The sequence below is a fragment of the Pseudorasbora parva genome, chromosome 17 (assembly GCF_024679245.1).
Source record: "Pseudorasbora parva isolate DD20220531a chromosome 17, ASM2467924v1, whole genome shotgun sequence".
Lineage (NCBI taxonomy): Eukaryota > Metazoa > Chordata > Actinopteri > Cypriniformes > Gobionidae > Pseudorasbora > Pseudorasbora parva.
The window spans coordinates 12506406-12530739 of NC_090188.1; the positions used below are offsets into that span (position 1 = coordinate 12506406).

Genomic DNA, 24334 nt, shown 5'->3' on the forward strand with positions numbered 1-24334 from the left:
TTAATTATTTTTTTGCAATTTGTTTTTATATTTAATTCATGTTTAATGTTTAATGTTTGTTTGGTTATATTGTCTTACATTTTTAACGCTAAGTTTGTGTTGGGCTATAGGTTAGACCTACTGTTCATTCCATTGGTTTTATCAAGGGGATTTTCCCATGTTTTTTGTCCCATATCTGCCCTGTGGTGGGAAAGTAAAAAAATAAAAAGTCTTAAGCCTTTAGGGTGACCAAACGTCCTGTTTTCCCAGAACATGTCTTGTTTTCAAGTTCTGTCCTGGCCCTAATATAACAATTTTCTATCCATACAGAGGAGGCATACCAAATGGATTGAAATTAATAAGGAATCTTTGAATAAACTTCGAGTATCATTTTAAGCTATCTCATTGCCGGGCAGAGTGTCCTGGTTTTCGGCATTTAAAAATATGGTATCCCTACTTTATTATTATTATCCAAAACATCTAGATTCTGTGGCTGAGAGATGAAGAACAAATTTCGCAATATTATTGCAAAATTATCAAGCCTACTCTTTTATTTGTGTTGGTCTGAGAGCTGGAAAAAAAAAAGAAAACAGGAAATTAGATGGCTTTGTGAATGATAAGACTAAGATAAAGACCTGGCAGGCAGTTAGTTGAACTTCCCTTAAACACACACACAAAACTCCTGCCAAAATACAAAAACAAAGACACACTTAAGTCAAACTCGAGCCAACTTTCATTATCCAGTTGCTTTTATTAGAGTTTAATTAAACACAGGTACTTTAGTGTATATAAATCTCTTGAGATGGTGTCAGGACCACGGTAAGGAAAATGCCCTAAGGTTGTTGAACAGACTCAAGCACACCTTTGCTCCTACTGTAATTCACTGGAAAGAAAACACCATATACGAACTTCCCCACAATGTTTTAGCTATACTTGACTTGTTTTGTGAACTTAACTACTGCTCCACAAAACAGGAACACAGCCACTGGAAAGCATTCCAGCGCTTGACCCTAAGGAATTGACTTCCTTTCCGTTACTCACTGTTATCTATCTGATTTTTCTATTATTGGCAAAACATCACAACTATAGCACAATTAACTAACATCAAACTCCAACCGTGGCAGCAGGCTTCATGATCAACACCTCTAGATTGCTTAACCCTCATGCTCTGTATATACGATTTTTCTCAACAATGGGACAAGAGAGCTGTCAATAAATAGTCAACTTGCTTTACTTATCTGAAACAGATACTAAGTATTTTTTGTACATTTTAAAAGTAATGCATTACTTTAGTTACTTGAAAAAGTAATCTGATTATGTAACTTACACTCTGCTTGTAATGCGTTACCCCAACAGTTAATGTGTTTGTGTGTTGATTGTACAACACTTTGGTCTGCATGTGCAGTTGTTAAGTTGTTTTATAAATAAATTAAATTAAATTAATAGACATTTCTAATTTTCCCAAAAGAAGGCATTTCAGTTGTTCATTTATTGTAGTGTTTTAGAATAAAACTTTCTAAACAAGAACAATTTTATTGAAACACTTCTGAACTTGAGAAGAAAGACATACAATATTGAGTAGATACTGGTGTTTAATTTCTGTGTTCAATTCAGATAAACAAGATTCTTGTTGCAGGCCAATTTCCAGAGGACTGGCCACAGTTACTCTCTGACAGCATGGGAGAAGGGAAGACAAGAACCAGAGTCAGTAGGAGGAGTATGACATGTTACAAAATTAGGCAAATGTATTAGGCTGCAAAACTAAAAAACAAACTCAACCCAAAAGAAATGCATGAGAAAGTAATGTTTTTCGGAAATATTGACCCTACAGGTTTTTTTTTTTTTTTTCGTTTCAATATCCATAAAGAAAATTATTGTAAAGGAAAGGATGGAAGAGAGCTAAAGGTCCGGATGTGCAGTTTTGTAGAAGAGCCTGTAATGTTCCTTGTCATCCTGTCAACGTAACCTGAACTGATTATCATGAATTTTTCAAGAAGTCTTCCAAAACTCTTCTTTAGCTCTGACTAACTCCTCTTTGTTCCTATAGTGGGACATAAAGCATCAACAATTTGCTTCCACTTAACTCGATTATTTGCAGCATGCTTCGCCCTGCCCCATGTCAGGCCCATCTCCTTCAATTCTGGCATCACTGTTCTTCTCCATGTTGTTTCAGGTAACCCTTATTTTCTTCTGCCAGGTCTCTATCTCAGGGCTTTGGGATTCGACCCTGTTCCAATCTGATAACGTTCTTGACTATGCTGGGGGATATGCTAGAACATGTAGGGTGGGCATTTGGCCAAGAGATTGCAGAAAGTGTTATCCATTTTCCTCTATTGTCACCACAATAGAAATCTATTGAATATAAAGAATAAAAATAGGTATGTGGCCAAATGCCATACCGACCTGCTGGAAATGGTTTGTGTGTGTGAGAACAGATATTGCAAACCAAACAATGGAAATTTCCTGAATTTTGTTAATTATAACCAGGTCAAGGAGCCATTATCTGTCATCCACATGCCTGCAGTCTCATGCAGTATGGAGTTTTTGCAAGAGAAAAAACTGAAAAATACCCCCCTCAAAAGATATTGCAACACAGACGGGTGTTGAGTGGACTGTTTAACGTATAATTTGAGAAAGATTCCGTTAGCTCCAGTGCTGGGTTGTACTTGGCATATCACATGTAAAGAATATAAACAACATTGTGTTTCATAACTCAGATTTAATGATGCACTCAAAAAGTCTTACATAACATAATGAGCAGTTTATCATTGCAACATATTACAGAAATCCACAGTTTAAGTTTAACATCATGCCGTTAAACTGTCAGAACATGTGGACATTTTTTTATCAGTTGTACAGATGCAGTTATAATGCAGTAATGCAGTTATATCAGCATTACAGACTCTTATAAGCTGTAATGCCTTTAATTGCAATATATATATATATATATATATATATATATATATATATATATATATATATATATATATATATATAAATAATAAAATCTACTTCACTTCCTATGCACTTCCCTGCAATAAATCAAATAGAAAAAAAACCCTCTCTAAAAAAACCTTTTCAGCATTGGAAGGATTTTATGGATGTTAAGGGTTCTTCATGGAGCAATCGATGCCAACAAGAAACCCTTAAGAATTTACTGTGAACATGTGATAAAAATAAAATAAAATAAAAACTATTATTAAATGTACACTGTCATTTTTTATCAAAATGTAAATAATGAGTATATACTTTTTCAATACATACCTTTATGTCTGCCTGAGTGTGTCACTTCAGAGTTGACATTTGTATGGAATGAAAATGGCATAGGTTAGTTAGTCACGATAAGCTCGACGGAGAAGAGTCTGCTGGCAAAAAGAGAATGCAGGGCAAGTAATAACACAATAATTAACATTGGCCCCTCTAGAGCCATGTGGAGTACGTTTATGATTGATGGATGCACTTTTTTGAGCTTCAAACTCATGGCCTACTTTCACTGCCATTATAAAGCTTGGAAGCATTAAAGGGGGGCTGAAACACTCAGTTTCAGTCAATCTCATGTCAATCTTGAGTACCTATAGAGTAGTATTGCATCCTTCATATCTCCGAAAAGTCTTTAGTTTTATTATATTTATAAAAGAAATATGGGCTGTACCGAGTCTTTCCGGAAAAAACCGAGCGCCTGGGGGCGTATCTAGTGGGCGGAGCTAAAGAATGACGAGCGCGCACAAAGCGGTGACGTCCTCAAGCGTGGAGAAACCCATGGCTATCAATCTCAGCTAATAGATATATGATCCAGAATCAAATCTGAGGCTGAAATAAATGGAACAGGAGAAACAGCAACAGCAGGACATCCGTCTCTGTGGTATGTACTGTATTTAGTGGCCTGTCAACATTTGTGTGTGTTTACTCGCAGTTTATGAGGACATGATTCGGTTTATGGACTATTGTATGCGACTAAACCTTAGCAGTAGAGAGCAAAACGGTTTTGCACGTCAGACTAGTGTAACGTTATACATAGAACAACAATGGAGTAATCCTTAGCGCATTTGAATGATGAAGCACGCAATCGTGTCGTTTACTGATGTTTACTCACGCGACGATAGGCAACAGCACAGACATTTGAAGCAGTTTTACTCACCGACCGTGAACCTTTATCGCTGGGACCGCTCCGTCAAAAACACACTTCTTTGGTATGATTTGGTGAAGTCCTGACAGCAGTGACCGTGGAGATCTGCGATGTTGTGAAGCTTCCCGTCATTTCTGCGTTCAAATCGGTTCAAATGCAGCGCTGCCTTCCCGGAATGCTGCGCTGAAGCGTTGAAGTCGCTTGATGTCACCCATAGGAATAAAGTGGAACGCGGCGCGGACTATAACGACATAAGTGTTCACGGACGAGTGGATCTGCAGCTGAGCGAGTGTTTATGGGCGTGCATTTCCTCGCCGACTCTAGTCACGCGCGCGCACCCTTCCGGGAGAAGAGCCCGTACGGCCCATACAAGGACCTTCCGCTCTATCGATGTCAAGCTGACCCATACTCGAAAAAAACTCTCCGAAACTTGTGAGAAACCGGAAGGAGTATTTTTGACACAGAAATACTCCATCAAACATCCAACATTAGTTTTTGAAACTTTGTCTATGTTTAGGATGGGAATCCAAGTCTTTAACAGTGTAAAAAGCTCAGTATGCATGGAACAGCATTTCACCCCCCCCCCCCCTTTAAGATACTAATATAACTCTAAATGTCTTCATCAGAAAGAAGAATGACATACACACCTAGGATGGCTTTAGGGTGATTACATCATGAGGTAATTTTAATTTTTTAAAGTGAACTAATCCTTTAAGCATTCTCTAGTAGGGGTTCAGAAAGTAGGCAGTACCTGCCGCTTTGCGATTTCCGATAACTAGCATCCAAATAGTGGCAGCAACCAATCAGACGATGACTGAGAGACAGCAAACAGTGTTGATGGCTGCAGAGCTCAAATTAGTGAATTGATAGATATTATGATTGCATTATTGGGTCATTTCATTATGGTTACTGAAGAAGTACTGTGTCGAATAGCATCAGTATCATCATCAGAGTCTGCTTGAGATTCTTTCCATCTAAACTGGTTATATAGCTAGTCAGATTTTTATGAGCAGGATAATATAAGAAAGACATATGTAATATGTAGGATATCCGGATAATCTCTCTTTTTTTAGTTATGAGAAACAACCATATTCATCCACTGAATGTCATGCAGAACTGAAGCATAACCAAAACAATGTTTTTCCACAAAATGCTAGAGGGTTACATAGCTAGTAAATTTACTTTACTGTACTTTTAAGAGATATCACACAATCATCATCACGATTGCTAGTATGATATAACTTTATATAACAGTTCAATAAACAAGGTGAAGTTTTGTTTTAATTTTAGCCTATGTGCAGTACACTTTCCTCGCAATAACCAAATGAGTGTTGAGAAAACAGCCTTTAGGAAAGCATCCGATTATATCATCCGATCGATGATATGGTTTGCCCGAGCTCTGCAATTCAGCATTCCAGTCAAGTCACACCTTATTTATATAGCACTTTAGGCAAGGCAAGTTTATTGGTATAGCACATTTCATACCCAATGGCAATTCAAAGTGCTTTACATAGAAATGAATTAAAACAGTGGTAACAAATGCATGAGAAAAAAGAATACCAAGAATAAAAAATTAAAAACAAGCATAGTTAAAACAGTTGTAAAGATAATAATAATAATAATAATAATAATAAATAAGATAAGATAAAATAAAATGGTCAGATCCACAATAATGGTCTGATATAAAAATAAAACATTCTTCAGTTTACAGCCTACATACATGTACCATCTTTATTAGAACACCTCTCCTTCATTTCTTTCTCAAACACGTTCATAACATCCATTTTACTCACTATTCCCTGATTTTTACTCAGGAACCTTCTTGTTAAACCATCATACCCTCCACAGATTTACACATACTCAAACCTTATTGTCAAACTCACTATTTCCATCAAACCCAGTTTTCACTCATCATATTTAACTCAAATGAACATATAAAATAACAATAACCAAAGATAAGAACAAAGGTAAACTAAAACAATTATAAAAAGAATAAAGAGATAAGATAGGGTGCAATCAGTCGGACGTACAGTGGCGCAGTGCTCATTCAGTAAATGCACAGCTGAACAGATGTGTTTTGAGTCTGGATTTGAATGTGGCTACTGTTGGAGCACATCTGATCTGTTCAGGAAGCTGTTTCCAACTGCGGCTGGCATAATAGCTAAAAGCAGACTCTCCTTGCTTTGAGTGAACTCTTGGTATTTCTAACTGACTTGATCCTGCTGATCTAAGTGATCTGTTGGGTTTGTATTTAATCAGCATATCTGCGATGTATTGAGGTCCTAGCTCATTGAGAGATTTATAAACAAGTAGTAGTACTTTAAAATCGATCCTAAATGTAACTGGAAGCCAGTGTAAAGACCTGAGGACTGGTGTGATATGGTCATATTTTCTGGTTCTGCTCACAATCCTGGCAGCAGCGTTCTGTATGAGCTGCAGCTGTCTAATGGTCTTTTTGGGAAGGCCGGTCAGAAGGCCATTACAATAGTCCACCCTACTGGTGATGAAAGCATGAACCAGTTTCTCTAAGTCTTGCCTGGAGATAAAACATCTAATTCTTGAAATATTTTTCAGATGATATGCTGATTTAGTTATTGCTTTGACATGACTACTGAAACTCAGGTCTGACTCCAAAATCACTCCAAGATTCCTGACTTGATTTTTTGTTATCAGACCTTTAGCCTCAAGATATGCGTTCACCTTGAGAATTTCATCTTTGTTTCCAAATGTAGTGATTTCGGTTTTGTCTTTGTTTAACTGTAGATAGTTTTGGCACATCCAGTTGTCAACTTCATCAATGAATTTGCACAGGGAGTCAATGGGGCTGTAATTTTTATCAGTTATACAGATGCAGTTAAAATGCAGTAATGCAGTTATATCAGCATTACAGACTCTTATCAGCGTTTAATTGCAATATATATATATATATTTATTTATTTATTTATTAAAAGATTTTTAATAAATCTTTTTAGGAAGTGAAGTAGATTTTATTATATATATGAGCGAGAGACGTGGGAGGAGCGAGCAAGACCAGTGTGTGATTGAGAATGAGCATCACCTCGAGTCCTCTCATTAGGGAGCTCGGAGGCATATAAGAACGAGTGACACCAGTGAAGGACAAGAGAGGACCAGGCCTGGACTTTATGTTAAGTTTTGTTTGTTTTATTGTGCATGTGCGTGGCAGTCGTCTGTGAGGGGCTGCCTGCTTTACTTTCAGTTTGTTTATTTATTTGATTCAAGACTTTCAAATGTTAGCCGGTTCCCGCCTCCTTCTTCCTTATTATGAACTTTGCTAAATATTGTACCAGTTTTAGTTTCCATAGAAGTGAATGTCAAATTTGATCTTGAGCCAGTTTTTCAAAATGGCAAAACAAGCATAAGAGAAACAGAGCAGTGTTAAATCAGTGAGAGATATATTTTGAATATAATATAATATAATATAATATAATTAATATAATATAATATAATATAATATAATATAATATAATATAATATAATATAATATAATATAATATAATTAATATAATATAATATAATATAATATAATATAATATAATATAATATAATATAATATAATATAATATAATATAATATAATATAACAAGGGCAAAATGGTGATGGCTTGGTGATGAAATGGTGATGGTGGATGGGCATTCCTGCTATGAAGTGGCTAGAACTTACCAAAAAAGACTCAAGAAAGGACTGGTGAACTGGCATCGCGGTGTCAGGATCATAGGGCACCAAAGGCCCACTGATGCACATGGAGAGAAAAGGACTTCTGGTCCGGTCATAAAATAACTACTGTTGCTCAAATTTGCACATGAGCATCAGAACTGGACCATGAACCATTTTTTTTTTCTCCAAATCATGTGTTGTTTACCATGGTGAACAGATGGCAGCAGGCTGCAATATGGGAAGAAGGCAGTCTGGTGGAGGCAGTATGATGCTCTGGGCAATGTTCTGCTGAGAAACCTAAAACATTTCATGTGGATGTTACTTTAGCACGTGCCACCAACCACAAGATTGTTACAGACCACGTATACACCCCTTCATAGCAATGGTGCTCCCTGATGGTAATGGCCTCTTTTATCAGAATAATGCACCTTGCTACACTGCAAATGTAAAATAATAATAATTCAGTATTGGTTTGAAGAATATGACAAACACTGTACAAAAGTCCATAAAAAATGGCACCATGTACTATACAAATATGAAGGAATTTTCCGTATTGTTTTTTTTTTTTACAGGTGTTTTACCTGTATTTTGAATTGCACATTGCATTAGTTTGTGTTTTAAGGGTCAATGGAAATTTTCGTTAAATTTCTGGATAATCTACTGGCAGAAAATTACCAGTACATTTTCCATTTTTATTTTTTACTGTAAAGAGTTCAAGATGTTGCCTTGGCTTGCTAACTCCCCAGATCTCAATCCAATTGCGCATCTATTGCAGGGGTTCTCAACCCAGATCCCAGCGTGCTATTGTCCTGCAGAGTTTAGCTCCAACCATGATCAAACTCACCTGACTGTAGTTTTATTAAACTCACCGTTTGTAGTTACTTTCCTTAAGAGTGTAATTATCTGATTCAGGTGTGTTTGATTAGAGTTCGAGCTAAACTCTGCAGGACAGTGGTCCTTGGAGGACCAGGGTTGAGAATGCCTGATCTATGGGTTGTGCTAGACCAGAGGTGGTGAACTCTGGTCCCGGAGAGCCTAAGTTCTGCTTCAGCCCTTATCAAACACACCTGAGCAAGCCAATCGAGGTCTGAAGGATTATTAGAAAGCTGTAGGCAGGTGAGTTTTATAAAGGCTGGAGCTGAACTCTGCAGGACTGAGGCTCTACAGGACCGGAGTCCATCCACCAACCCTGTGCTAGACCAACAAATTTCCCAAGAAATGAGGCCCCACCATATAACTTAATATATAACATTACATAATATAATATTATTTCAATAGAAAGCATAATATATGTGGCATATTTCGTCTAGTGTAATGAAATTAATGTTAAATAGAAATGTTCTGTTTCCATCATATGTGTTTCTTCTGTCACTAATGTGTCACTGCTGAAAAATTAGCATTGCCTTTCACCAACATAAGGGATGTTTTGCATGCTGGTACCAGCTCTAACCAGCATTGAATTTATGCTGGTTTATGCTGGATATTTCAACAGGGGTCTCTTCACATTGAATTGCATGGTGTTAATGACATTTTAAAGAACTAAACATTTTATTTAAACAACAACCAACATAACAGTGTTAGGTGTAGAAAAGTTTTTATTAATGTAGCAATACATGAGATGTACAGGATATATGAAAAAAATATAAGCTATTTAGCTCTGGAAAAAATTTAGAGACTACTTAACATTGAGAAATGAATCTCTTAATTTTTTTCCGGAGCTGTATATATGCAAATGATTCCAGAGCTTTTTTTTACTGAGTGATTGTGTTGTCAATCCAGTTAGTGTAGTGGGAGATGATCGTGTAGAGTCCAGGCTTTCTGCTGGAGCCACATTTCTTCCCTCCATTAGAGGTTATCCCCACAACAACATCCTTGTATAAGAGAGGACCTCCGGAGTCACCCTATTAAAGAGAAAGACAGCAGAAGCGAGAGAGGTCACATAGTTTGTCTCCACCTGTGGTGGTGCTTTATGAAACATTGCATCAACTTACATCACAGGTGTCCTTTCGTCTTTCTGCAGCACAAAGCATGTTGCTGGTGAACTTAAGTCCATAGTGGTCACCACGGCCACATAGACTTTGCTTCATGACCGTAATACTGAGCTCTTGCAATTTGTCTGGTCGTCCTCCCAGGTTGTTCAAAGAGCCCCATCCAGCCGTTTCCACAACAGCAGACTCTTTGGGATCAGCAGCTTCATCACGTTGGAATTTCACTGATTTCACTGCAGAACTCTCAGTGATTGGCTTATCCAGCTGTCAATAACAACAGAATTTTTTGATTTTGACAGTCTGCTGTAGAAGACGGATCTCACACACACACACACACACACACACGGTCAGGAACATGTACTTGGTGAAATCACGTTCACCATACGCATAGAGTTTTTCAGCTACATGATTGGATCACAGTACCTTAAGCAAGGCAATATCATTGTCATAGTTGCTTATACTGAAATCAGGATGGTTGTAGACTGCAATGACATCAAAGGTTTGTTTAGTGTCCTCAGCACCAGACAGGGAGTGAGCGCCCAGCACAGCCTTAACACCGGATGTCCTCCTTTAACAAACAGGACATTTATTATTTTGCAACTTTGTATTTGTGCAATTTCAAAACAAACCCTCTAAACAAATCACAGCGATCTAGGACTTAAACCATTTAATCTTTGCACCGAAATGCTGACGGACAGCTCCCTGGTGTCAATATGTTACATACCCGTCCTGAAAGCAGTGTGCTGCACTCATGATCCACTGACTGGAGATTAGAAAGCCACCGCACTCATGTTTTCCATTCCACTGAAGTGAAGCCATGTATGGGCGAGAGTGTGCACCAGCCTCTTTTCCTCCTGTAATGCATTCTCCTGCACATAACACAATAATATAAACTCTATAACATGAAGAAAACCTAATTAATCAAACTAAATATATATTTTTCCCATTCTTAAATGCAGAACTGAACAACACCAATGCATATCCTGTGGCATAAATAGACACAGAGTAGTGATATTGTAAATTACTCACCAGTTTGAGATGCTGCATAGAGCAGCACAGAGGCAAATATCAGTCTATTCATAGTGAACGATCGTTGTCTGTATACATCTGAGACTGAAGACCACTGAGTGTGGGCTGAGCTTTATATACTGCCCAAATGAGAGAGAGATGGAGGGTGTGTGCGGGTATTGCGCAGTTTGCATTCTTTTCCCAATCGGGCAAGAGAAAACAGGAATATTCCATAAATCTTCATCTTATCTTTTCCTTGGGTCTGTTTCACTTTTTCTTTCCTTCAAATGTTCCCTTCACCGTAATCATGTATTTTGTCATTTTCTAAGTGAAGAGAGGACATAAATATACAGAGTGCAATAAACAAAAATTTTTTCAGCATTGGAAGGATTTCATGGATGTTAAGGGTTCTTTGTGGAGCAATCGCTGCCAACAAGAAACCCTTAAGAATTTACTGTGATAAAAATAAAATAAAATAAAAACTATTATTAAATGTACACTGTCATTTTTTATCAAAATATAAATAATGAGTAAATACTTTTCAATACATACATTTATGTCTGCCTGAGTGTGTCACTTAAGAGTTGACATTTGTATGGAATGAAAATGGCATAGGTTAGTTAGTCACGATAAGCGCGACGGAGAAGAGTCTGCTGGCAAAAAGAGAATGCAGAGCAAGTAATAAGACAATAATTAACATTGGCCCCCCTGGAGCCATGTGGAGTACGTTTATGATTGATGGATGCACTTTTTTGAGCTTCAAACTCATGGCCTACTTTCACTGCCATTATAAAGCTTGGAAGCATTAAAGGGGGGGGGGGGGGGGGTGAAACACTCAGTTTCAGTCAATCTCATGTCAATCTTGAGTACCTATAGAATAGTATTGCATCCTTCATATCTCCGAAAAGTCTTTAGTTTTATTATATTTATAAAAGAAATATGGGCTGTACCGAGTCTTTCCGGAAAAAACCGAGCGCCTGGAGGCGTATCGAGTGGGCGGAGCTAAAGAATGACGAGCACGCACAAAGCGGTGACGTCCTCAAGCGTGGAGAAACCCATGGCTATCAATCTCAGCTAATAGATATATGATCCAGAATCAAATCTGAGGGTGAAATAAATTGAACAGGAGAAACAGCAACAGCAGGACGTCCGTCTCTGTGGTATGTACTGTATTTAGTGGCCTGTCATTTGTGTGTGTTTACTCGCAGTTTATGAGGACATGATTCGGTTTATGGACTATTGTATGGGACTAAACCTTAGCAGTAGCAAGCAAAACGGTTTTGCACGTCAGACTAGTGTAACGTTATACATAAAACAATGGAGTAACCGTTAGCGCATTTGAATGACGAAGCACACGATCTTGTCGTTTACTGATGTTTACTCACGCGACGATAGGCAACAGCACAGACATTTGAAGCAGTTTTACTCACCGACCGTGAACCTTTATCGCTGGGACCGCTCCGTCAAAAACACACTTCTTTGGTATGATTTGCTGAACTCCTGTGACAGCAGTGATCGTGGAGATCTGCGATGTTGTGAAGCTTCCCGTCATTTCTGCGTTTAAATCGGTTCAAATGCAGCGCTGCCTTCCCGGAATGCTGTGCTGAAGCGTTGAAGTCGCTTGATGTCACCCATAGGAATAAAGGGGAGCACGGCACGGACTATAACGACATAAGTGTTCACGGACGAGTGGATCTGCAGTGAGTGTTTATGGGCGTGCATTTCCTCTCTCGCTCTAGTCACGCGCGCGCGCACCCTTCCGGGAGAAGAGCCTGTACGGCCCATACAAGGACCTTCCGCTCTATCGACGTCAAGCCGACCCATACTCGAAAAAAACTCTCAGAAACTTGTGAGAAACCGGAAGGAGTATTTTTGACACAGAAATACTCCATCAAACGTCCAACATTATTACTCCATAAATGTCTTCATCAGAAAGAAGAATGACATATACACACCTAGGATGGCTTTAGGGTGATTACATCATGAGGTAATTTTAATTTTTTAAAGTGAACTAATCCTTTAAGCATTCTCTAGTAGGGGTTCAGAAAGTAGGCAGTACCTGCCGCTTTGCGATTTCCAATAGCTAGCATCCAAATAGTGGCAGCAACCAATCAGACGATGACTGAGAGACAGCAAACAGTGTTGATGGCTGCAGAGCTCAAATTAGTGAATTGATAGATATTATGATTGCATTATTGGGTCATTTCATTATGGTTACTGAAGAAGTACTGTGTCGAATAGCATCAGTATCATCATCAGAGTCTGCTTGAGATTCTTTCCATCTAAACTGGTTATATAGCTAGTCAGATTTTTATGAGCAGGATAATATAAGAAAGACATATGTAATATGTAGGATATCCGGATAATCTCTCTTTTTTTAGTTATGAGAAACAACCATATTCATCCACTGAATGTCATGCAGAACTGAAGCATAACCAAAACAATGTTTTTCCACAAAATGCTAGAGGGTTACATAGCTAGTAAATTTACTTTACTGTACTTTTAAGAGATATCACACAATCATCATCACGATTGCTAGTATGATATAACTTTATATAACAGTTCAATAAACAAGGTGAAGTTTTGTTTTAATTTTAGCCTATGCACAGTACACTTTCCTCGCAATAACCAAATGAGTGTTGAGAAAACAGCCTTTAGGAAAGCATCCGATTATATCATCCGATCGATGATATGGTTTGCCCGAGCTCTGCAATTCAGCATTCCAGTCAAGTCACACCTTATTTATATAGCACTTTAGGCAAGGCAAGGCAAGTTTATTTGTATAGCACATTTCATACCCAATGGCAATTCAAAGTGCTTTACATAGAAATGAATTAAAACAGTGGTAACAAATGCATGAGAAAAAAGAATACCATATGGAAGAATAAAAAATTAAAAACAAGCATAGTTAAAACAGTTGTAAAGATAATAATAATAATAATAATAATAATAATAATAATAATAATAATAATAATAAAAAATAAGATAAGATAAAATAAAATGGTCAGATCCACAATAATGGTCTGATATAAAAATAAAACATTCTTCAGTTTACTGCCTACATACATGTACCATCTTTATTAGAACACCTCTCCTTCATTTCTTTCTCAAACACGTTCATAACATCCATTTTACTCACTATTCCCTGATTTTTACTCAGGAACCTTCTTGTTAAACCCATTTTCACTCATCATACCCTCCACAGATTTACACATACTCAAACCTTATTGTCAAACTCACTATTTCCATCAAACCCAGTTTTCACTCATCATATTTAACTCAAATGAACATATAAAATAACAATAACCAAAGATAAGAACAAAGGTAAACTAAAACAATTATAAAAAGAATAAAGAGATAAGATAGGGTGCAATCAGTCGGACGTACAGTGGCGCAGTGCTCATTCAGTAAATGCACAGCTGAACAGATGTGTTTTGAGTCTGGATTTGAATGTGGCTACTGTTGGAGCACATCTGATCTGTTCAGGAAGCTGTTTCCAACTGCGGCTGGCATAATAGCTAAAAGCAGACTCTCCTTGCTTTGAGTGAACTCTTGGTATTTCTAACTGACTTGATCCTGCTGATCTGAGTGATCTGTTGGGTTTGTATTTAATCAGCATATCTGCGCTGTATTGAGGTCCTAGCTCATTGAGAGATTTATAAACAAGTAGTAGTACTTTAAAATCGATCCTAAATGTAACTGGAAGCCAGTGTAAAGACCTGAGGACTGGTGTGATATGGTCATATTTTCTGGTTCTGCTCACAATCCTGGCAGCAGCGTTCTGTATGAGCTGCAGCTGTCTAATGGTCTTTTTGGGAAGGCCGGTCAGAAGGCCATTACAATAGTCCAACCTACTGGTGATGAAAGCATGAACGAGTTTCTCTAAGTCTTGCCTGGAGACAAAACATCTAATTCTTGAAATATTTTTCAGATGATAGTATGCTGATTTAGTTATTGCTTTGACATGACTACTGAAACTCAGGTCTGACTCCAAAATCACTCCAAGATTCCTGACCTGATTTTTTGTTATCAGGCCTTTAGCCTCAAGATATGCGTTCACCTTGAGAATTTCATCTTTGTTTCCAAATGTAGTGATTTCGGTTTTGTCTTTGTTTAACTGTAGATAGTTTTGGCACATCCAGTTGTCAACTTCATCAATGCATTTGCACAGCGAGTCAATGGGGCTGTAATCATTAGGTGACAGTGCTAAGTAGAGCTGGGTGTCATCACCATAGCTGTGGTAAGCAATATTGTTATTTTTCATTATTTGGCTCAGTGGCAGCATATACAGGTTAAACAGGAGTGGTGCAAGAATTGACCCTTGTGGGACTCCGCATGTCATGGATGTCCACTCAGACTTCACTCAGTCTTCTATACTCACATAATCATATAAATGATGAAATCTTTATAGAGATTTCTTAAATTGTTAGAACTCCAGTAACAAACTTCGCTTTGGTCTGCGTTTGTTCGAAATGTTACACCAGTTCGTTCTTCGATTTCACTTGAAGGGGCATTGAGATTATCCAGGAAAGAATGATTTTGAGGACCCGTCGAGGCATGCTCGGCTATGTAGCCTACTTAATTTTGGGTTTAAATAATCATCAAGTGTCTAAATGCATACGTTTCATTTAAATACGTAGTTAAAATAAATACAAATAAATGCATTCCAAAGATTAGAATTAGACAGCCTTGTGTTATTGTGTAGGCAGTTCACCCCAAAATTACCCCAAAGCACCACCTAGCGTCCAACCTACTCTAATACTGTTATATCCTGTTTAAACGTGACGTCATTGTGGTGAAACAAGTCTCATCACACGCCTATAGGCAATCTCGGGGTCTGAAACAAGTGGTCTACAATATGAAAGACAGCCATTATAACGTACATGAAAAATGTAGAAAAAATAGACATAACTATATGGGACACAATCGTGCAGCAGCAAGCATCACAACAGAGAGAGGAACCTCAAGGAAGATCCAGGTAAATGTGTGCATGTAGAGTGCCCAGTTATATTGCCTGGGGGCCCCCAAATCACTAAATCCGCCCTACATGATACAGGCAGACAAGCAATGATATAGTCAGAGATCAAATATTTAATACATTTTTTATAAATGATGTAAAATGCTGAGCAGTAAAATAGTGCTTTGATAGGCTACACATTTGTCAAAATTCAAGAAGAGGATCAGATCAATTCAGTGCAATCCAACTGTGCGCTTCAACATAATGTCCTCAAGGGGGCGGCAGAGACTGATTATATAGCTGTCAGTGGATTTGTAGATATGCACAGCAGTGTTTGTCATTTACATATCATTTAGCTGACACTTTTATCCAAAGCAGCTTACAAATTAGGAGAGCGATCGAAACTATCAAAACCAACAATAGGGTAACCATATGCACAGGCTGTGACTAGTCTCATTTAGCCTAGGAATAGTAAGGACTGCGAATACAACCTGCTGTTCATGGGACACTTTTCTGGCAGTTGTTGTGTGATGTATTGTCATAAATGTAAAATAACTCGACACAAAGATAAAGGTCATATGTGAAAGATAAAAAACAGCAAGTGGGCCTAAGCTAAGTGTATTCTCCATTATAGAGGTGTAAGAAGGAGTGACTTGACCCTTTTTGTTGGGGTCAGAGGTCAGCCTGTATTTTGTGGCTTGCATAAGAATGATCGACAGGAGGAAGTATCTCCTTGACCCGAGGAAGAGAGAAGCTTTAGTTCAGTCAGTCGATGATATGCCATTTGCCCTGTTTATTCTTAATGTTTATTTTCTTTCAGCGCCACATTGGTGCTTATTTTGGTCATATTTAAGTTTGAACTGTTTTGTGATATAGATCAGCATACATTCATTCATTCATTCATCTCATTAAAGTTTTGTTTAGTTTTATTTTCAATGCTTCAACGAATTCAATAATTCCTCAAATGTAAAGAAATTATGATTGACCTGTGATCTTGCTTTTGTTTAAATGTTTGTATTGTGGAATGGGGTTTCCTCTTCCTCTCTTGTCCCCAGAGGCCACTCTCATCTTTTAACACATTTAATGGATAGGAAGTAGGTTTCCTTCTCTACCCCACCGGCCCACCCCCTCCTAGCACATCTTAATCAAATGTCCTCTTCGTAGTCTCAATTTTGATATTAAAATCCATTCTGTTTTATTACTGTCTCTATATGTTCCTCTCTCCCACTTCAACATTTCATGGACTTCAATTACAGTAACACTGCATTGTTAAACCATGAGAAAGAGCACCTCAGGTGACCTCTCAATTGATTGGTCACAAAGGGGTCAGACACTAAGGTCATGACCGAGCTCGGTCTGTCACACCATGTAATCTGAGACTACATTCTGTTAGTTAAGGAATAATCCAACAGATTACCAAGAGAGGATACGCAGGAGATATTAACCCAACCCACCCGAGCCTTCAAATTCTCAGGATGAGAGTCCTCGTGCATCTGCTGATCTTCTGATATCCTCATGGGAGAGAATATTCTTTGGACGAGTGGTGGCAGCTGGTATTAGAGAAGCGATTTCACGGAACATGAGAAACCACCAATGAATGACGTCTTCCTCTGCTCAAGTACTTAGTAGAATGTCTTCAAAGCCTAAAAATAGTATACAAACAAATGCCTCCCCCATTAGAAACCCACTAACAGGCATTGAGGGATTAGTGTTGCCAGTTTGACTGAATAGTCCCTCCAATTCAATGTATAAATAGTAAAAAGAATAAAGTGTTAAAGGGATGGTTCACCCAAAAATGAAAATGCTGTCATCATTTACTCACCCTCTTGTATTTCGGGCACCCATTGACGTCCATGGTATTTTCTTCCTACTTTGGAAATCAATGGGTGCTATCAACTGTCCAAAATTCTTTAAAATTTCTTCTGTGTTCAACAGAAGAAAGAAACTCACGCAGGTTTGGAACAACTTGAGGGTGAGTAAATAATGACAACATTTTCATTTTTGGGTGAACAATCCCTTTTACCGAAGATACGATTGACATTCATTTAGTAAACTATTTCATCCATTGTGATGATGGATATTTGACACGGATTGTGATAAATGCTACACAAAATGACTTGATCTGACAAATAAGAATACAAGCAGAATCACTTAATCTAAGAGGGAAAACAATACTATAGTGTTATTATACCGCAACTAGCAAACCTCAGATCATCAAATCGGACATGATGACTGCAATGACCATCTCCAAAAACATGAGAGCTCAAAAGATAGTCCTTAATGATTCTTAATGAATTGATTTAGATAATTATGGTGTTGGTTCGATCCAGTGTGAGCATGAAAAAGGCTTTGAAGAGGCCTGTAACGTGGTGTTTGTGCGTGAATACTGTACATGACCTCTTGTTAAACTGTGTGGCCCGCCAACAACTGATCAGGACACAATGTTCAGTTCAGACAGACCTCTCATGTCTTCTCACATGGCATGCACATGCCAACACATGACAATCTGTGTACTCAAGATTCAGAAGTACAAATAAGTCATTCTGCATTATACTGTTAGTGTTGGTATGTATTTGCAGATTATGACTTTTGATGAAGAAATTGAAATCAAAGGTCCAAAGTCTTGCATTTTTACTTTTTTATATATTTAGTTATTTAGTTATTTTTGCGTTATTTTATATTATTTAAAGACAAGGACAGAGGAATAGTTTCTCTGCTTTTTTCACAGACATGATGTATGTTTTTAAATATAACTCTGATTGTATTCATCTGAAAGAAGAATGTCTATACACCTTGGCTTGGGGGTGAGTAAATCATGGGCTAATTTTCATTTTTGGGTGAACTACCTTTAAAGACTGACCAGGCTGACCAGGATTCTCTCGATTCTTACCATCCTTTAAAGAAAAATGTTGATATGTATTGAAATTACACATTTAATATTTACATTTACAGTCAGCACAGCTGATGTTGCCTATGTGTGTATGACAGTATAGATAAAGGTTGTCTTTGAAAGCAATGTGTGAGTTTATGAGGAGGTTGTACCATTTCCAGAAGCACTGCACGATAAGTCTTTATCCTCATTATACCATCCTCTTCAACAATAGTCTAAAAAAAGGGTTTCTTTTATTGTATGTTGGTATCTATTGTATCTCTTTCATGTCATTTTCTAGTCTAAAAGAAAGAATTAAGAATTTTCTTTTGCTGTTACTATGATAAATACATTTATGTATCAACTACCGGTATGCTGAAAGGTCTCGATTACATTATTGAGTATGTACAGGTCCTTCAAAAAAAATTAGCATATTGTGATAAAGTTCAATTATTTTCCATAATGTAATGATAAAAATTTAACTTTCATATATTTTAGATTCATTGCACACCAACTGAAATATTTCAGGTCTTTTATTGTTTTAATACTGATGATTTTGGCATACAGCTCATGAAAACCCAAAATTAAAAAAAATTAGCATATCATGAAAAGGTTTTCTAAACGAGCTATTAACCTAATCATCGAAATCAACTAATTAACTCTAAACACCTGCAAAAGATTCCTGAGGCTTTGAAAAACTCCCAGCCTGGTTCATTACTCAAAACCGCAATCATGGGTAAGACTGCCGACCTGACTGCTGTCCAGAAGGCCATCATTGACACCCTCAAGCGAGAGCGTAAGACACAGAAAGACATTTCTGAACGAATAGGCTGTGCCCAGAGTGCTGTATCAAGGCACCTCAGTGGGAAGTCTGTGGGAAGGAAAAAGTGTGGCAAAAAACGCTTCACAACGAGAAGAGGTGACCGGACCCTGAGGTGGAGAAGGACCGATTCCAGACCTTGGGGGACCTGTGGAAGCCGTGGACTGAGTCTGGAGTAGAAACATCCAGAGCCACCGTGCAAAGGCGTGTGCAGGAAATGGGCTACAGGTGCCGCATTCCCCAGGTCAAGCCACTTTGGGCTACAGAGAAGCAGCACTGGACTGTTGCTCAGTGGTCCAAAGTACTTTTTTCGGATGAAAGCAAATTTTGCATGTCATTCGGAAAACAAGGTGCCAGAGTCTGGAGAAAGACTGGGGAGAAGGAAATGCCAAAATGCCTGAAGTCCAGTGTCAAGTACCCACAGTCAGTGATGGTCTGGGGTGCCATGTCAGCTGCTGGTGTTGGTCCACTGTGTTTTATCAAGGGCAGGGTCAATGCAGCTAGCTATCAGGAGATTTTGGAGCACTTCATGCTTCCATCTGCTGAAAAGCTTTATGGAGATGAAGATTTCGTTTTTCAGCATGACCTGGCACCTGCTCACAGTGCCAAAACCACTGGTAAATGGTTTACTGACCATGGTATTACTGTGCTCAATTGGCCTGCCAACTCTCCTGACCTGAACCCCATAGAGAATCTGTGGGATATTGTGAAGAGAAAGTTGAGAGACGCAAGACCCAACACTCTGGATGAGCTTAAGGCCGCTATCGAAGCATCCTGGGCCTCCATAACACCTCAGCAGTGCCACAGGCCGACCAAGTATTAAGTGCATAACTGAACATAATTATTTGAAGGTTGACTTTTTTGTATTAAAACACTTTTCTTTTATTGGTCGGATGAAATATGCTAATTTTTTAAGATTTCGGGTTTTCATGAGCTGTATGCCAAAATCATCAGTATTAAAACAATAAAAGACCTGAAATATTTCAGTTGGTGTGCAATGAATCTAAAATATATGAAAGTTTAATTTTTATCATTACATTATGGAAAATAATGAACTTTTATCACATATGCTATTTTTTTGAGAAGGACCATGAGGCTCCGACCAGAACCTTTAGTGTTACAATTAAAATTGAACGCACAGTTAAAGGTGAACAGAATCCATATTGTTGTGAATGACAGAGGCCTGGCTGTCGCTCTGGAACAGATTTATCAAAGTCTATCAGGATCTTTACTAATGAACATGAATGATGATACAATATGTTGCCTTAGTTTCGTCTGTGGTACTGAAGGGAACAGTGCCTGCACCTGTGCCCTCTGGCAGTATGAGAAAAAAAGCAAAAAATTGTTCTTGGCAAAAACAGTGGTTGAGACCTGTCGCACGCCAGACCCTGCTAAGACCACACACAGGTGTGTGTGTGTGTGTGTGTGTGTGTATGTGTGTGTGTCTGTTTTGAATGTGTGTGGTCTAGTGTGGCAACAGTTATCAAAAGTGGGAGTTTCTGTGCCTTAAGAGACGTTTCTTCTCTTGTGTCTGAGCGTAATGTCCCACCTTTCCATCACTCCACGAAACCTCCCCCCTTTCCCTCTCCTGAGTCCCGTGTTCAGTTTTGGACAGATTCCAATGGAAGGGATTATTGTTAAATTCACATAATCTCCTGTGTTTCCTCCAGAGAATCTGACTTTTTAGACTTTTAAACAATTCACACAGCTTGTCTATAATAATTATTATGTCCACCCTAGTGGTTCATTACACAGAGTGCAACCTACAGGCACAATACAATCTTTAAAACAAAGTAAAATTCATTTTAAATCTAAATGAATGCAGATAACAAACCGTAATCTATAACTTATTGCCTGTCATACACCACTGACAAGTCCACGTGCAAGTTTGCAGGCTACCTATCATTATCCTTCTGTTTTTTTCCCATGGGATTCAGTAATCCAGGTCTTCTCTTTATTGTGAAGCAAGTATCCGCTTCAGTGGTGGGCCAGAGAGTATTGGAAGGGGATTCCCAAGATTCCCAGACATCATGCAGTCCCTGATCTCCTGACTGCTTCACCTTACCTCAAATATTCCACAAGTATTATAACTCACTGCACTCTCAAAAAGTAAAGCAGTGGCCAGAATTTTGGAATCAAGTGGCAATATTTTTAAAATAATATTCTGGGTTGAAGAAATGTTACATTTAAAAATTAAAAATAATTTTTAATTAATTAATTAATTATTCTGTTAAAATGAGTTGTAATGTTTGTTCGGCCATTTTTAGGGTTTTAGCATACGTAGAAAAAGCCAGTGAGCAATTCTTTTCACTCTATAAAAAAAAACTCTACTTAATAATTCTGTATTATTTACAGAAATATGCATTGGTTATTTAAATGAATAATATGTCTTCAAACATCTCTTGAATTTGAATGCTTTCGGCATACATTAATTCTTTGCAAAAAACACAATATGCTCATATCATGCATCTGTCTAATTTGGCAAGCATCAAAGTGATGAATTTGTGCCAAAATACCTTAGCGTCTGATTGCACAGCCTTTGATGTCAACAACAACAAGATATCAGAAGCTTTTTTTTCATTCCTTTAAAAAAACGTGTTTAGAAAAGATTGAGCTAAGATAAGCCTATTCATTTTGGTATCCTAACGTTGAAGATTATATAGTTATTTGCACTTCATTTTCACTTATAGAATAGATCTCAGACCTGTTTTCAGGCCACATGATCCAATACCTTGGGTATATATTTATGAATGCCAAGTACAAATAGTATGCTGTTTTTTATTTGAAACCGAAATGTATCTGAGAAGCATCATTGTATGTGTATATGTGCAGAATGTGAGTCTGGGTGCCTTTGAAGTCCTAAACTGCTCTTTGAAGCTCAGATGACAGTGTGTGAGTGAGTGTTTGGGATTGATGTGGACCTGAGCAGTGGTGAAGAGGAACCCGAAGTCACTGACCCACGGCCCATTTTCACCCAACACTAACAGTCACTCAGCACTGCTTTGAGTGCGACTGAAAACACTCATACACGCAAGCACCGTCTCCTACTCAGAGCGTCCACAAACAGGAAAGCATCTTATATCTGCTGCTGCACCAAGTGCGGCCCATTTCAGGCTGTCAGCCTGAAGAGGCTCCAATGAGACTGGTCGCATCAGCTGTAACCTTCTCCTCAGAAGGGGGAGCTCCTTCGGGGCACGCATTGCACGCAGTCTGGAATAGCAGATGTCACTTGAATGTAAGAACCGCAAACGTTGAGATAAGACATGAAATAGGCCTTAGAGAAGTTCAACTTCGGCTTTTTGCATGCAGGACGCCTACCGCTCTGCCTCGAGCATGCTCTGTCAAGAGCAGAAGCCCTATCCTTCTTTGAACTTGTGAATGACAGACAGGAATCCCCAAATTTCACATTCAGTCTCCTGCAATAAAAACAAACCAGGACCAATGTGGATCAGGGTGTCAGTCACGAGAGAGGCGATCTCTTTCATATTCAGCCTTATAAACACCGCTGCTTTCACTGACTAATTTGTTGAACATAGTTACAGTTGTCAGGGCAAAGCCGCCGCATTTGATGCTTGTTCTGACGGTGTTTGGGTTGGAAGTGTCGGTTCCTCTCCCTTAGGCTTTATTATGGCTAGACGAGTCGATTGTCAATAACTGTCACCTGTCAGAAGCGAGGGCCGCATCATCTGCCTTTACCTGCCATGTAATTAGTGAAGCAACAAGCCCTTGTGTTGAAAAAATGCAGTCGGCCATGCCATGCCAAAAACACAGCACATAGCGTGCCTGACTTAAGCGCAGAAGGGTGGTTATCTTGATTTTCCGTATTGAATGGCATTCAGATGACTCAATCATTACAAAATACAGCTTTTAATATCTAAACACATTTTTTCCCAACTTTTTTTAAAATCTACACTGAGCTGTTTGCAATGTCGTATTGTTAATGGGGTGGGTGGCAAGACTACAGTCCTTTCCACCTGTTTCCCTGCGGCTGATCTAGACTAAGGTTCTCATAAGCCGGCCTGCTAAAAGATATATGAGAATATTAAAGAACTTAATTTCATCTTGATGCAATGAAGAACAATAGCAGCTTTGTGCAACCTCACAGACTGTTTTTCTCTGTGGTTTTGCTAATAGAAGGTTCCACCCTCGGAGATATTTGTCTTGCTAAGTGGCTTCCCTAGAGATGATTCTGAATGATAAGGCTCTAGCAGACATTGAGCATATGCATAATGTCTGATTGACATTTGCCAGGCATTAATCAACCAGCACATAGCCTGCGTCTTCTATGGAATGGAGGAAGCGTCAACCACAAGATTTGTTCTAGAGGTGGAGTCCTCCGATTTCTCGGGCCACTGGTGGTTATATTACAGCTTCTTGTCTCCACACAAGGAGGTAAACTAATTACAACCCAATTAGTTCATTTACCTCACCTATTTACAAAATGTAGAGATCATGATTTTAGCGGGAAACCACAAACTTTCAACAATCTTTATGCTTTCTTTACTAAACATAAAAAAATCCCACAACAGTTACAAATTTAAACTGAATACTATTTTGTATTGCTGCAAAAGACTTTTACAAATTCCCTCAAAGGAGGTTGTGTGTGTGGTGTGTATACAGAATTGTGGTTAAAGGGAGAGCCATGCAATAAAAGGTAAATAAACTTCATCCAGATACCTGACTAATTAACTGACTAAACCTTAAAACCCGTGAAAGGATTTAAACACTGTTGTTGTTGAATATCAGGACATTTTGTAAGGTCAGTACATCAGTTACACATTTTCAGTAGGTTTCAACATGACTTAATAGAAACTAAATTATTTAATCAATTGCATTTATTAAATCATTTATTATGATTTAATAAATGCAATCTTAGTTTACACACACGCACACACACACACACACACACCCA

General features: G+C 38.3%; 1 protein-coding gene across 1 annotated transcript; it reads right to left on the reverse strand.

Moving 5' to 3' along the window:
• Positions 1-9357: 9357 nt before the first annotated feature.
• Positions 9358-10947, reverse strand: cfd (complement factor D (adipsin)). The gene is made up of 5 exons (XM_067421081.1): positions 10798-10947; positions 10493-10637; positions 10192-10336; positions 9772-10032; positions 9358-9681 (listed from the first exon to the last, which is right to left on the reverse strand). The coding sequence occupies exons 1-5, from the start codon at positions 10847-10849 to the stop codon at positions 9532-9534; spliced, it is 753 nt and encodes a 250-aa protein (XP_067277182.1). The 5' UTR covers positions 10850-10947; the 3' UTR covers positions 9358-9531.
• Positions 10948-24334: the final 13387 nt, after the last annotated feature.